The sequence below is a fragment of the Panthera tigris genome, chromosome F2, assembly GCF_018350195.1.
Source record: "Panthera tigris isolate Pti1 chromosome F2, P.tigris_Pti1_mat1.1, whole genome shotgun sequence".
Lineage (NCBI taxonomy): Eukaryota > Metazoa > Chordata > Mammalia > Carnivora > Felidae > Panthera > Panthera tigris.
Genome location: NC_056676.1, coordinates 52,576,901 through 52,590,472, shown reverse-complemented (window position 1 = coordinate 52,590,472; position 13,572 = coordinate 52,576,901). Strand labels below are relative to the sequence as shown.

Genomic DNA, 13,572 nt, shown 5'->3' with positions numbered 1-13,572 from the left:
AATTATGAGAGAATTAGTGGAAATAAGGATAGTGAGTTGGAATTAAGTGTATAGGAGGAGACATTATCATAGAAGCCACAGGAGGAATAAAACTTTCTGAAGTGACCCAGGCTACAGGAGTTGTGAGGACCAGAAACTGAGAATGAGGTCTTGCATTAAAGTTTAGAAAACTGGTCGTGGTCTTCAGAAAAGTAGTGTTGGGGATAAGTGAATGGGTGGTTGTGGTAAACAGAGGAAGCAGATAGAACTGATGCTTCCAGAAAAATAAGAGAGTGATACTGGTTTTGTTCATTGCTAGGAAAAGATGCTCACAACTTAACTGAAATTGAACAAGTTAGCATACATGTAAAGTATGGTCAGTTATGAAAAATAAAGTTATGTTACACATACAAAAATGTATATATGTCTAGAAAGTAGACTTCTAAAATATAATGAAGAATTATATCTGAGGAAGTAACTTTTCGTCTGTGTCGATTCTTTTTTTTTTCCAACATAGTTGCAGATTTTGGAAAATATGGTAGTAAATAAGAAACAATTTGGAAAGCATCAATAGGTTTGTAAATAAGAGAAGGTCCATGAAATAGACTCCATATGCAGATAAAGCAGTTGAACAGTTTATAGAAAAAAAATCCTGGGATAGGTGGGAAGAATCAGATATTAATGGTCAATTCAAAGAGCAACCTTGGCCCTAATTCCTGGTTTCTGAGTTCCTTTCAGAAGAAGAACAAAACTCCTGTTTCAATATCTTCCTAGAAGAGAAGCTATAAAAATCAAATCAGGGCTGTTGGGAGCCCAGGAGAAGCAGGGAGAGCATCTTGTGGAACTAAAACCTGTATAGATCTGTTACAACTAGCTGTTAATATATCAGATGTTGAGTCATTATAACTACAGGAAAGGTGTGGTATACAGCTCACTTTGTTGTATGGCTGCTAGTTTGAATACTTAGGGCTTCATATTATTTTATATGCAATAAAAATTGTATGTAGGGCAAAGAGGATGTGGCCTCAAAGCTAAAGTCTCAATAGTTGCTGAGTTTTCTGGTCCTTCTCTTCTTTCTTCTGTGGGTTAACCTGATAAAATGAAGTCAGTGTGACCTCCTATATCTTGTTATGTTTATGACTTTGCTTGGTATAGTGATAACTAAAAGTTATATGAGTTTTTCATATTTTAGAAATTATATTAGGTTATAAGATTTTATATCTGAATTTTATACTAGGGCTAGAAACAGTATTTTGTTTCTTTAAAATTACTCTTTTTATCATTAGATATAGTAAAGTTTATAAGGTTCATACATCAATTTTCCAGATGCTATTTCAACATTTACTTAGTATCATCCCACCTCGTCCATCCAGTAGGATATTTCTGTTTAAAAATAACCATAAATGTAAGTAATATTACATAGGTGAGCATCCAATATAATTTATAGAATCTTCAAAAGAGATGTAATTATAAGTAACAATTACATTATCCTGAAGTTAGTGTATGGCCTTTGTACCCATTTTTTTTCTTGTTTAAAACCTTCAGATACAATTTACTTATAAATTATGCACATTACTTGTAAAAATGTACAGCTGGATAGGTTTTACGACTATATACGTTGCCCATCACCTCCTGTAGTGGGTTAAATAGGGTCCACACCCCCAACCTCTGCCCTCATTCATGTCCACCTGGAGACTCAGAATATGACCTTATTTGAAAATAGGGGCTTTGCAAATACATTTAAGTATGCAGATCATACTAGATTAAGGTGGTCCCTAAATCCAATGACAGGGTCTCTGTTAGCGACAGGACACACAGAGGTACATAGAGAAGAAGACTATGTGCCAATGGAGTCAGATTGGAGATCTGCCACCAGCCAAGGAAAATCTGGGGCCACCAGAAGAGAGAAGGATTCTTCCCTATGGTCTTCAGAGGAAGCATGGCTCTATGGACACCTTGATTTCAGACTTCTAGCCTACAGAACTGAGAGAATGAATTCCTGGTGTTGAAGTCACTACATTGTGGAATTTGTTAAGGCAGGCTTAGGAAACAAACATACCTGCCAAAAATTCCAGTATACCCCTTTCCAGTCAGTCTTAAACCCTCAAAGGCATTTAATGTTCTGTGTCCCCATAGATTAGTTTCACATGTCCTTGACATCAATATAAATAGTTATATGGAGTATACCTTTTTCTTTTTTTAATCTGACTTTCTTTGTTCAACATAATATATAGAAGTTTCATTCCTGTTCATGAAAGTGTCAGTAGTTTTTTTCATCATTAAAATACACTACAATTTATCCATTCTTTTGGTCACAGACATGTGGATTGTTACCTCCTACTTATATTTTATACATTTAGGACATCTGTAGTTGTCACTGGTTTAGAAGTTCTACATTACTGTTTTTGAGGTTGCTACCTAGAGTTTTAGCAAATACATTTAACTTGACAAAGTTTAATTCGTGTTGGTCTTCTTCACTCAAAATATAGAAACTTGAAATGCTTTTTGTTTTCCCTCCTCAACTCTTCCACATTATTGCTGTTAAATATAAGATATGTATTATTTTTAAACCTTGGAAATTAATCATTACTTTTTAAAAACTGGAACTTTTAATAGATACACCAACATTTCTCAATTGATTTGATCACTATTGCTTATTACATTCTACTTCCTTCTGGGTTCCATTTCATTTTTCCAATACATACAGTTTATTCTTTTGGTGAGTGGTTAATAAGTTTCTTGCCTTTAATTTGGCTGAATGGATCTTTATTTTGGCCTCATTCTTAAACTATCATTTAATTGCTTGTAGAATTATAGTTTGATAATTTTCTCTTAGCATGCTGAAGAAAATATTTCACTATCTAACACTTATTATTTCTGATGAGATTTCTGCTAGAGGCCAAAATTGTATTCCTTTGTATGTACAATAAAACCTTGGATTGCAAGTAACTTACTCTGCAAGTGTTCAGCAAGACAAGCAAACATTTCTAACAAATTTTAACTTGATAAATAAATGAGCGATGTCTTGCAATACAAGTAGTATATGATGCCGAACGTCACATGAGCACAACTGAGCCAATGGTTCTTGCAATTTGCTTTGATATACAAGTGCTTTGGATTACAAGCATGTTCCAGAATGAGTTATGCTCGCAAACCAAGGTTTTACTGTTTCTCTCTGGTTTGACTTCATTCTTTAGTATGAATATGCTGTGTTCAGATGCAGACTTATTTTTACTGATCTCCTTAGTTCTATGAAGCTTTCATCTAAGAATCCATCTCTTTCTTTAAATCTGGAAACTGATCAGCCATGATCTCTTTGGATATTACGTCTTACTCCTATTCTCTATTTTTTGATAGTACAACACCTAATAATCATGTATTAAAACTTTTTCTTTTTACATGCTTCGTACCTTTTTCACATTTTCATCTTTTTTGGTGCTACAGTTATTTAAACATGTTTTCTAGTTAAATACCTTTTTTTTCCCTAATGTACCATTCAACTTGTCTATAGAATTTTTTTTCAGTTGTAAAATTTTCATTTCTTTCTAACTTGCACGGTCACTATATGATACTGTTTCTTCCCATGTGATTTCTAGTTCTTGTTTTATCTCTTCAAATATTCTGAAGATAATCATTTTAGACTTTCAGATGGTTCTATTATATATGACTGGTTAGGTGTGAAGTCTGTCTTTCTGAGATTGATGACTCTTCCCCATGGAGGTTTGCTTGTATGTGTGATTGGTTCATTTTTTTGTTTGTTTGTTTAACATTTGTTCATTTTTGAAAGGCAGAGACAGAGTGCAAATGGGGGAGGGGCAGAGGGGGAGGGAGACACAGAAACAGAAGCAGGCTCCAGGCTCCGAGCTATCAGCACAGAGCCCGATGCGGGGCTGGAACTCACAGACCACGAAATCATGACCTGAGGTGAAGTCGGCCACTTAACCAACTGAGCACCCAGGCGCCCGGTGATTGGTTCATTTTGATGTGAAGGTTGTTTTCCATGCAAGTTCCAGGCCTCAGGATTGTAGAAAACTTTATAAGGTAGTTTGATATTTGTTACTTTGTGGGTTTTCCTGGATTGACATTTTTATGTTAGCCTCTTGATTTAGTTATTTGACACCGGATCGATAGTTTGAACTTGTATCCCATACTTGGATATATTGTGGATTTGGGGGTTCTTGTGCCTCATGGGCTATGTTTTCTCTCTATTGTGCTCACCCACTCTATTCCCCTAATCTGGGGTTGAAATCTTCTCTGGAAAATTAGGGCAGGGGCTTCTAGTACTGGTTTCATGTGCAAACAGCCCTCACAACTCCAGTCTACATAAGGAGACCCAAGTGTCTGGTCTTCATGTGCATATTTCTTGGCCTTGATTCAAGACCCTGACATAAGGTCTGCTTCTGTCTGGTCTAACATCTCCAGAGGCCATGGTAGACCTTCAGCCCTACCTCTGAGTTTCCTCTTTGTTTCTAAGTTTGGTTGTGTATTAACTGTTTTTTTTTTTGTTTGTTTTTTTTTTTGTTTGTTTTTTTTCAGGTTGGGAGTGGATATTTTGTTCCACATTTCTATGTGATTAGAGTAGGACCAGAGACCCTTGTCTCTTCAGCATGTTGTATTGACCAGAGGTCTGATCATACTTCTATTTGAATGTGTGTTTTGTGTTTTCTCTTACAGCTAGTTATGTATCAAATCCCATTTGCAAGGGTTGTTTGTCTTGTTCAAAGGACAACGGGTGCAGCCGATGTCAACAGAAGTTGTTCTTCTTTCTTCGAAGAGAAGGCATGCGCCAGTATGGAGAATGCCTGCATTCCTGTCCATCTGGTTACTATGGACACCGAGCCCCAGATATGAACAGATGTGCAAGTGAGCAGTTGACTTTTGTCTACTATTTACTGTTTATGAAACTTGGGGGGAGCTAAATTGAAAATTTCGGCTAAAAACAAGTGTAATTTTAATATGCTACAGAAATAGTGCAATCTTTAACTTAAAATTCAGTGGGGGTAGGATAAGAATATTTTTATCTTTTGTCTAGAAGTACATTGCATACACACTTTTTATTTTTAGGTTATTTAAGTATTTTTTGTATAACAAGCATCTCCAACATAAGCTTGTTAAGAAGATCTGTATAAGGCATACTTAGCGCAACAACAACAAAATCCCCAAGGAATTTAAATGTCTTTATACTGGGAACATTGTCTCCACTTTACTACAGTGTCTATGGCTTCTTTTAGCCTCTTTTTTTTTTTATTTTTTTTTTAACGTTTATTTATTTTTGAGACAGAGAGAGACAGAGCATGAACGGGGGAGGGTCAGAGAGAGAGGGAGACACAGAATCTGAAACAGTCTCCGGGCTCCGAGCAGTCAGCACAGAGCCCGACGTGGGGCTCGAACTCACGGGCCGCGAGATCGTGACCTGAGCCGAAGTCGGACGCTTAACGGACTGAGCCACCCAGGCGCCCCTTTTGCCTCTTTTTTTTATCTGAGTTTGTAATCCATAGTTTAATCTATAATACATTATATTAAATAGTTCTGTAAAGCACCATTACTAATAAAAGATTTAACTAAAATATTTAGTTCATTTTAGAATATTCTGAGTTCTAAGTTTAACAATTAGAAAAAGTATTAAGGAATGGCATTCTATACATAGTCATACAGGAATGATTTTTATCTTTTAATCCAAAAATCACTTATAAAATGACTCTCAACTTCTAAGTGAATAGTAGTAATTGGAATTAAAAAAAAAATGAATGACCTACCAAAAGAACATCCCTTTCTTTAAGGAGCTTAAATGTTAGGGCATAGAGAGGATAAGGAAAAAAACAAAACAAAACATGGAGCGAAATGACAAAATGACAAAAGGGTAAAAGTTTAATTTTAATTCAGTACACTAAGCTATATCAGCAAGCAGTATGTTAGGGGAGTAATTTAATTACCTCCCATTAATACTGTATACATGGCTATTAAATCAGCCAAGGCCTTTAGATTAGAGGAGAGTTTGAATTGAATCATCCAAGGACAATATTATTTTGGAAGAAGGCAGAACTAATGGTGGGAGGTTAAATAGATTTTAGAAAGAAGGAGACACACATGTGTAAAAATAATGTGCTTGGAGAACAATAAGTCCCATCTGGGATGTGGTTGGTATTTTGGCAAGGCCATTTAATCTACATTGCTGAACATTTAGTATGCTCAGTCCCTACCCATGAAATGGTCTTTGTGCCCTCAAGTCACTGTGACAAGTAAAAATGTACCCAGACATTTTTGAACACCTCCTGGATGATTAGTCCAATCTATAATACATTATCTCTGGATAAGAACCATTGAGTTGGATGGGCTTAGTAGGAGATGTGGTTGGAACTGAGAATGGAAAGGGACAGAGGTTGGAGTGCAAGGATAAAGGACTTGAATGCTGTGCCAAGGAGTCTGGATATTACCTACAGGTTTCAAGCAGGAGAGGACTGAAGAAGTTGCTTTGTTCAGGATAGTTTTAGTGTCAGTGGGGGCAATGAATTGGAGAAGGACAGAAAGTAGAGGAAGGCTACTGTAACAGTTACAGTTGAGAAATCACATTCTGATGAAAGGTCTGTGGGTAATGAATTCCAGAGATTTTAAAAAATAGAATCAAGGAGACATAGAAACTAATTTCAGAGAGTGAAAAGAGAATCAAATTTGGTCCTAAGTTTTCTAGGTGGAATAGTAGTTTCTCTCTGGAATTCTCTCTGGAATAATTTTCCATTAGCAGAGATAGAAATACATAGGCTCAGTGAAAATTCGCATCTGCTTCTATTTCATGGAATTGTTTGGATTAACAATTACAGAGACAGAACTCCCAACCTCTGACAACAGACTAATTTTTCAAGTATGTACCTTTCCTTAATTTTTTGATTTGGGGGCTATCTAGTAATTTGTCTGCCATAGTTTTTTTTAACTTCCATGGAATGATAGGTTTACCTTAAAAGGGAGTCCTAGTCAGATTGCGTTAGACCACCTGGTGGGAGGGGGCAGGATTTGCCTTCCTGAATATTTGGTGCATTTTTCATTCCATACCATCAGTGCACAAGGAAGATGAGGTAAGAGTGTAGATGGCTCCAGGCAGTTATTCCAAGTTCTATGCCTAGCACTTATGGAGTCTGTGTATGGACAGTACCCTGACAATGTAATGTGTTACTCAACCCTAGGACATTGGCAAGTCCGAGGGGCTGCTAATAATAACTATGCAGGGACACTGTTGTAAACCAGGACTGTCCCAGGCAAACCTGTATGGATAGCCACCTCAGCAATACTTTATAGTGTATCAACAGATATATCTTCAAACACATTTTGGCTAAGTTTATCCCTTTTCTCAGAAAGGAGAGCAGTGACTGTAAATCAGCCTTGGAAAGAGAATTTCCATGTGAGAATGGGTTTGCTGTGGTTATACTTATTGTAACTGAATGTAATCGATGTTGCAGTTTACTGACTTAGAGGAAATCATTACTTATCTGGTACAAGCTGGAAGGGCTTATGAGTAAGATTCCTGTGAATCAAAGTGAAAGTGGAAAATTATTTCTTAATTCTCACTATGTGACTTTGGATGGCCATGATTCTTTCATACCAATTATTTGATTTTTTCCCCCATACTTTGCATATATTCCATTGTTGTTTGTATTGTATTCAGAGGATGAGACAGAGTTAAATTGGAAAAGCTGTTACAGACTTAGAATTTGAAATCATACCCACTTTTTATTAAGCAATTATTGCTCTACAGTAGAGAAAAAAATTATACTTCAAGCAACAGTAGCTTTAAATTTTTTTTTAATGTTTATTTATTTTTGAGAGAGAGCAAGCGAGCAAGAAAGAGCATGCATGAGTGAGCAGGGGAGGGGCAGAGAGAGAGGAAGACACAGGATCTCAAGCAGGCTCCAGGCTCTGAGCTGTCAGCACAGAGCCCGACGAGGGGCTCAAACCCACGAACCACAAGATCATGACCTGAGCTAAAGTCAGACACTTAACAGAATGAGCCACCCAGGCACCCCAACAGTAGCTTTTTAAAAACATTCTTTTTCAGAGAGTGAGAGAACAAGCAAGGGAGAGGGGCAGAGGGGAAGAGAGAGGAGAGAATCCCAAGCAGGCTCCATGCTTAGTATGCAGCTGGATGTTGGGCTCAATTTCATGACCCTGCCAGGATAATGACCTGAGCCAAAATCAAGAGGTGGACACTCAACTGAGTGAGCCACCCAGGTGCCCCAAGCACAGTAGCTTTATAAAACTTCCTAGCACATCTGTTTTAAGATTTTAATTGCAAAGCAGTATCTTCAGAAGGAAGACTTGCTTTATGAAACGTTGGCTAGGTGTGGCCTCTTGGTACATACAGTATGGAGCTTATAAAGCCAGACATGCTTTTAAAAACCAATTCAGTATCCATTTGAAGCATATTATGAAAAATATATACACTCAAGGACACTAAGAGCTGCCATTGTCTCTGATGGTGTTAGGTGATATTTCTCTCGTTACTTTTTTCTCATTTATTGAAAAACTCATTTACATGAAAAAACTTTATTCCTTAGATAGTTACAAATATTCTTTGTAGAAAGCTTAGAAAGCACATAGGCCTTAAAAAAACAGCAAAAGCAAAAATAAAAAAAAAACACTCAAAGATAAAGTTAACATTTGGCTTCTACCCTCAACTTTTGTTTCTATGTATGTCTTTCTCCCTTTACAAGTGTACCCCTGTTCTATTTTGTAACTTGTTTCAACTTAATGGATTTTGAACATTATGTTAATGTCATTAAATATGGCTGCATATATCCTACTGAGTGGATATATCCTAATATATTTAATCACCTATTAAGAATTTGATTTTAGTTTTTCAATAATATGAAGAATATTCTTATATAGTCTCTCATATACACACTTTAGTTTTATACATTTATCTGATTTACATAAGATAAACTTTTAAACATAAAAGCATATTTTCAGCTTTAAGATTAACATGGAACAATATCACATATTTAAAGACTTTTGATATATATTGCCAAATGGCCTTCTAGAAAAGTTGCACCAGTCCACATCTTAACTAATAGCAGACATTTGCCCTTGCGTCTAACAATAAGTGCTATTTACAAAAAGTACAAAAAAATGCATTTTTTGGTTTAATATTTTCTTTGGTAAGGTGAAGTTCATTTGTTTTTTACCTGAATATTGGCATTATATGACATTTACCAGAATCTCTGGCTTTTTTTCTTCTGTTTGCAAAACTTTCTTGTTCTTAGTGATTAAAAAACTTTAAATGAAATATCACAAGAAATTTATGTTCAAGATTATGAATGGAGAGTTCAACGGATTATCACAAAAAGGGCAACTTGTGCAGCTGCAGTACAGGTCAAGAGGAATGTTAGCGCCCCAAGAATGCTTATGAGGTCTTTTAACAATCACTCCTATCTCTTCTGCCTCCACAAAACTACCATCCTGACTTGTAACCAAAACACATATAAAAGATTCTCATGATCCTTTATAAAGATCTATAAATTGGAAACAACCCAAATGTCCAAGCAACACAACATTGAAAAAATGCATAACATATTAAAAAAGAAAATATATAAAAGAAATGAATGAACTACCTCAACATGCAGCAACATAGAGAAATCTCACAATGTAATGTTGAATGAAGGAAGTCATAAAATGATACATTGACATACATTGTGAAAATAGTTAAAACTAATCTGTGGTACTAGGAGTCAGGATTGTGGTTCTTCTATGCGTTTATTGAACACTTCCTTTGTGCTGGATTTTGTACCGGTTACCTATCGATACGGTAATGAGTCATAATTAGTTGGTGCCCTTGAGTTGCTTATGGTATAGTGTAGTGGTTCTCTACCATGGGTAACTTCTCCCCTTAGGGGACATGCGGTAATGTTTGCAGATATTTTTGGTTATTACAGTTGAAGGGATGCTGGTAGATAGACTATAGATACTGCAAAACATTAGACAAAGGCATAGGACAGCCCCCTGCAACAAAGAACCATGCGGCCCAAAACATCAGTAGCATTGAGGCTGAGAAACCCTATTCCGGTGGAGCAGGCAGACAAGTAATCAATTAGTTCAGGGTGGGGGTGTGATAAAGGGTGCTAATTTGCTTCTGTTTGCTACCAATTACTCTGTTAGATACATATTTTCTCATTTTTCAAAGAAGCGTGCAGAGGATGTCATACTATTTTTATTTTCTGTATGAAGTTTCCTAAATTGAGTGAAACGCACTTTCCGAAGGTTGGGTGGATTTCATCAATGGGGGAGATGACCCTTATAAAGACTATAGGCATTTTCAGAATTGTTAGGATTAAGCATTCTAGGTAAGAAAAAAAGAAAGGAAAAGCACACTTGAAGGTGTGGAGACACACAGAAAATCATCCACTGTTAAGCAAAAAGGAAGGTGATTGAGTCCAGTTCCACTGCATAACCAGAAATGATAGTTAAGGTGGCGGGGACTGAGTTTGACAGACATTTTGTGCTAAAGTTAGTCAATTTAAGCACCTTCCTGAAGCCACAAGTAGTCAGTGAAGGATTTTAAGTAGGGGAATAAGAAGAGGAAGTATTTTTCTTTTGGCAGAATGAAATGTGAGTTAAAGGGAAGTCAGCAATGAAGGTGGCAAGGGCAATAATCTAGGTTAAAAAAAATGAAATGAGAATAGATATTTCCTCCTCAGACCTTCCCTGACTAATCTGTCTAAAATGTTAACTTTCCTTCCCAATGTTTCCTTACTTCATTTTTTATCTCTCCCCCCTTTCCTCATTCTTTCACTCCCTCCTTTCCTCCCTTCCTTCCTCCGCACTATGGGTAGCTAACATACTCAAGGTTTTGCCTGTTTTATTCACTTCTCCCAATAGAATGTAAGCTCCAAGAGGGGAAGGGATTTAAGACTGTTTGGCTTGAGTACAGGCTTACGATCTGCAGAACAGTGTTGACACATAGTGGGGCTCAACACATTTATTCAATGAATAAATGAAGGTAATCGTAGTGGAAATGGGAATGAGAGAGATATTGAGGGATAATCAACAGGACTTGATAATGGGATGTTGACTAAAGGTGAAGGGAGACTGAGATTACTCTTATGATTTTGGCTTGGAAGTTGGGTAGTGAATTTATGAAGGTACGGAATAAGAGAAGGTACATATGTGCTGGCAAGAAAGGCCATTATGGTGGAGAATGGGTGTTTTGGGACATGTTGAGTTCAAAGTGGTATGAGATATCCTGGGGAAAGGTACCCCAAGGGCAGTTAGATGTAAGCATTCAAAGCTCTCAAGGGAACTCTAAACTTAGTCTTTGGCAGAAAATACTATGACCTACTCTGCATGCTTCTTTGAAAAATAAAATGAGAAAATATAGATCTAACAGAGATCATGAGTAATCTTTTATATGTGTTTTGATTACAAGTCAAGATGGTAGTTGAGGGAGAAGAGAGGGGAGTGATTGTTCAAAGACCTCACAAAAGTTCTTGAGGCACTAACATTCCTCTTGACTTGTATTATGGTTGCATATGTTGCCCATTTTGTGATAATCCATTGAACTCTCCATTTATAATCTTGAACACAAAATTGTGGTATTTTTACTTTATGGATGAAATTTCCTAAACTGAGTGAAATACACTTTCTAAAGGTTGGATGGATTTCAGCAATGGGGGAGATATTGTTTAAACAATAGAACTGTTGACCTTTATGGGAGGAGTTTCATTGTTACTATTGGGGCACTGTCCTCATTGCTCTGGTTTGAGGGAGCACATGGAATCTTAGGCAAGCAGACATGGTGATTGTTGGTTGAAAAGTATCTATTGATAGCAAGATGGCTCTTGAATTAGGAGATTGTGTGTGTGTGTGTGTGTGTGTGTGTGTGTGTGTGTGTGTGTGGTGGAAGGAGACTTGAATGGGAAAGAGCCATATGAGGTGGAGAAATAGGGGAATGATTGAAGAAACAAGGTCACTGAGGAGACAGAAGAACATAGGATCCAAGACCTAAGTGGGAAAACTAGCCTTAGATGAAAGGCTTGTCTAATCAGAAATCTATAAAGTATCTATATCCTATCAGTCAAGCATTTGTTTTATTCATTTACCAGTAAGGGGATCAGAAATATGCTGAAGTGGCAGGAAAAGGATTAACTTTTTATGTATAAGAAAATACATATACATTTGTTGCCAGAGGCAGTGTATTTTCAAAAATAATTTGTAAACAAAAAATTACAGAAATGAGATCTGCATCCAGAGAATTTGCTACTTTTGTTTTTAGCTCCTTCTTCTGTATTTGATGATTCTGCCCTTCTCTTTGGCACTTTGTAAAAATGTGTTTTAGGCTAAGAGAATGTTAGCATTATGTTTTTGAAATGACATAGGTTTAAAAATGAGTAATTTAGAACATACAAGAAAATTCGCAGTTAAATGTAACCATCCCTTAATTTGTGAACTGCAAGACCAGTGTTGAAGGGTTTTTAAAGAATTACTGCATGTCAAATTTGAGTACTTTTAAAAATACCTGCCATTCTTGAATCATGAAGTTTAATGATGCATTTGGAAAAAGGGTGGGGCACCTGGGTGGCTGAGTCGATTAAGCCTCAGGCTTCATTCAGGTCATGATCTCTTGGTTTGTGGGTTCAAGCCCTGAGTCAGGCTCTGTGCTGACAGCTCAGAGCCTGGAGCCTGCTTCTGATTCTGTGTCTCCCTCTCTCTGCCTCACCCTCACTTACACTCTGTCTCTCAAAAATGAATAAACATTAATTTTTTTTAAAGGAAAAGGGCCTAGGTATTTAAAATGAACAGAAGTGTTTAAAATGTTTTTAATCAAATCTGAATAACTATGAACTATAAGTGAGCAGGATGCATATATTGACTCTGAGAACCGTAAAGTCCATATGATGTGTGTTTAAATATCTGTAAAGAAGCAGATCTCTGACAAATATGTTACTGTGATCTCAGTGTCTGGGGGATTATATGAGAAGTAAAATAAAACTAAAAATTAAGAATGTCTTTATTTAGAAGATGCCTATGGATGGACTAAGGACCCAACTGGGTTGCTTGTGAAATTGATACAAATTAGACAGTGGTATTGTGTAATCACTATTACCCAAAATGCTGCAAAAGCACAATAGACAAATAGGGTAGATGTATCACAGAATCAGAAGAGGTCAGAGAAGGGACATGTTAGCAGTAAGGTGAGAATAGTCATTGGAAGACTGTGGAAACAGTGGAACTTAGCTTTATTTTCTTCTGCCTTCGCCATCTAGCCTGGGTGGCAAGGTAGTGAAGAGCTAGGGGGCATTTTGTGTTTAACGCCTGTTAAAACACTGGTTGCTTTCCTCCATGTGCTGAGTTTCTTATTGGGTAGATCTGAAATGGTGCCTAAGAATTTATATTGTCAACAAATACCCAGGTGATGCTGACTTGGCCGGGTCAGAAACTAGCCTTTGAAAATTGCTGCAATGTAATAATTATGTTGTCTCCATCCATCACTGATTATGGAATAGGCCACTTTGTATTTAGTAAAAGACCAGTTTTAGTACCACCTAAGCATAATGAGGATATTTTGAGGAAATGTGTGTCCTTCTCCACATCAATCATTAATTATCAATA

At 36.7% G+C, this 13,572-nt stretch overlaps 1 protein-coding gene across 2 annotated transcripts in view; it reads left to right on the top strand.

Annotated features, from left to right (window-relative positions):
* Positions 1-13,572, top strand: part of RSPO2 (R-spondin 2) — a 163,528-nt gene that overhangs the window by 74,258 nt on the left and 75,698 nt on the right. For both annotated transcript variants that reach the window (XM_007075833.3, XM_042973548.1), the window contains exon 2: positions 4,654-4,842. In XM_007075833.3, the coding sequence (XP_007075895.2) occupies positions 4,654-4,842 (189 nt within the window). The remainder of the gene's footprint in view (positions 1-4,653; positions 4,843-13,572) is intronic.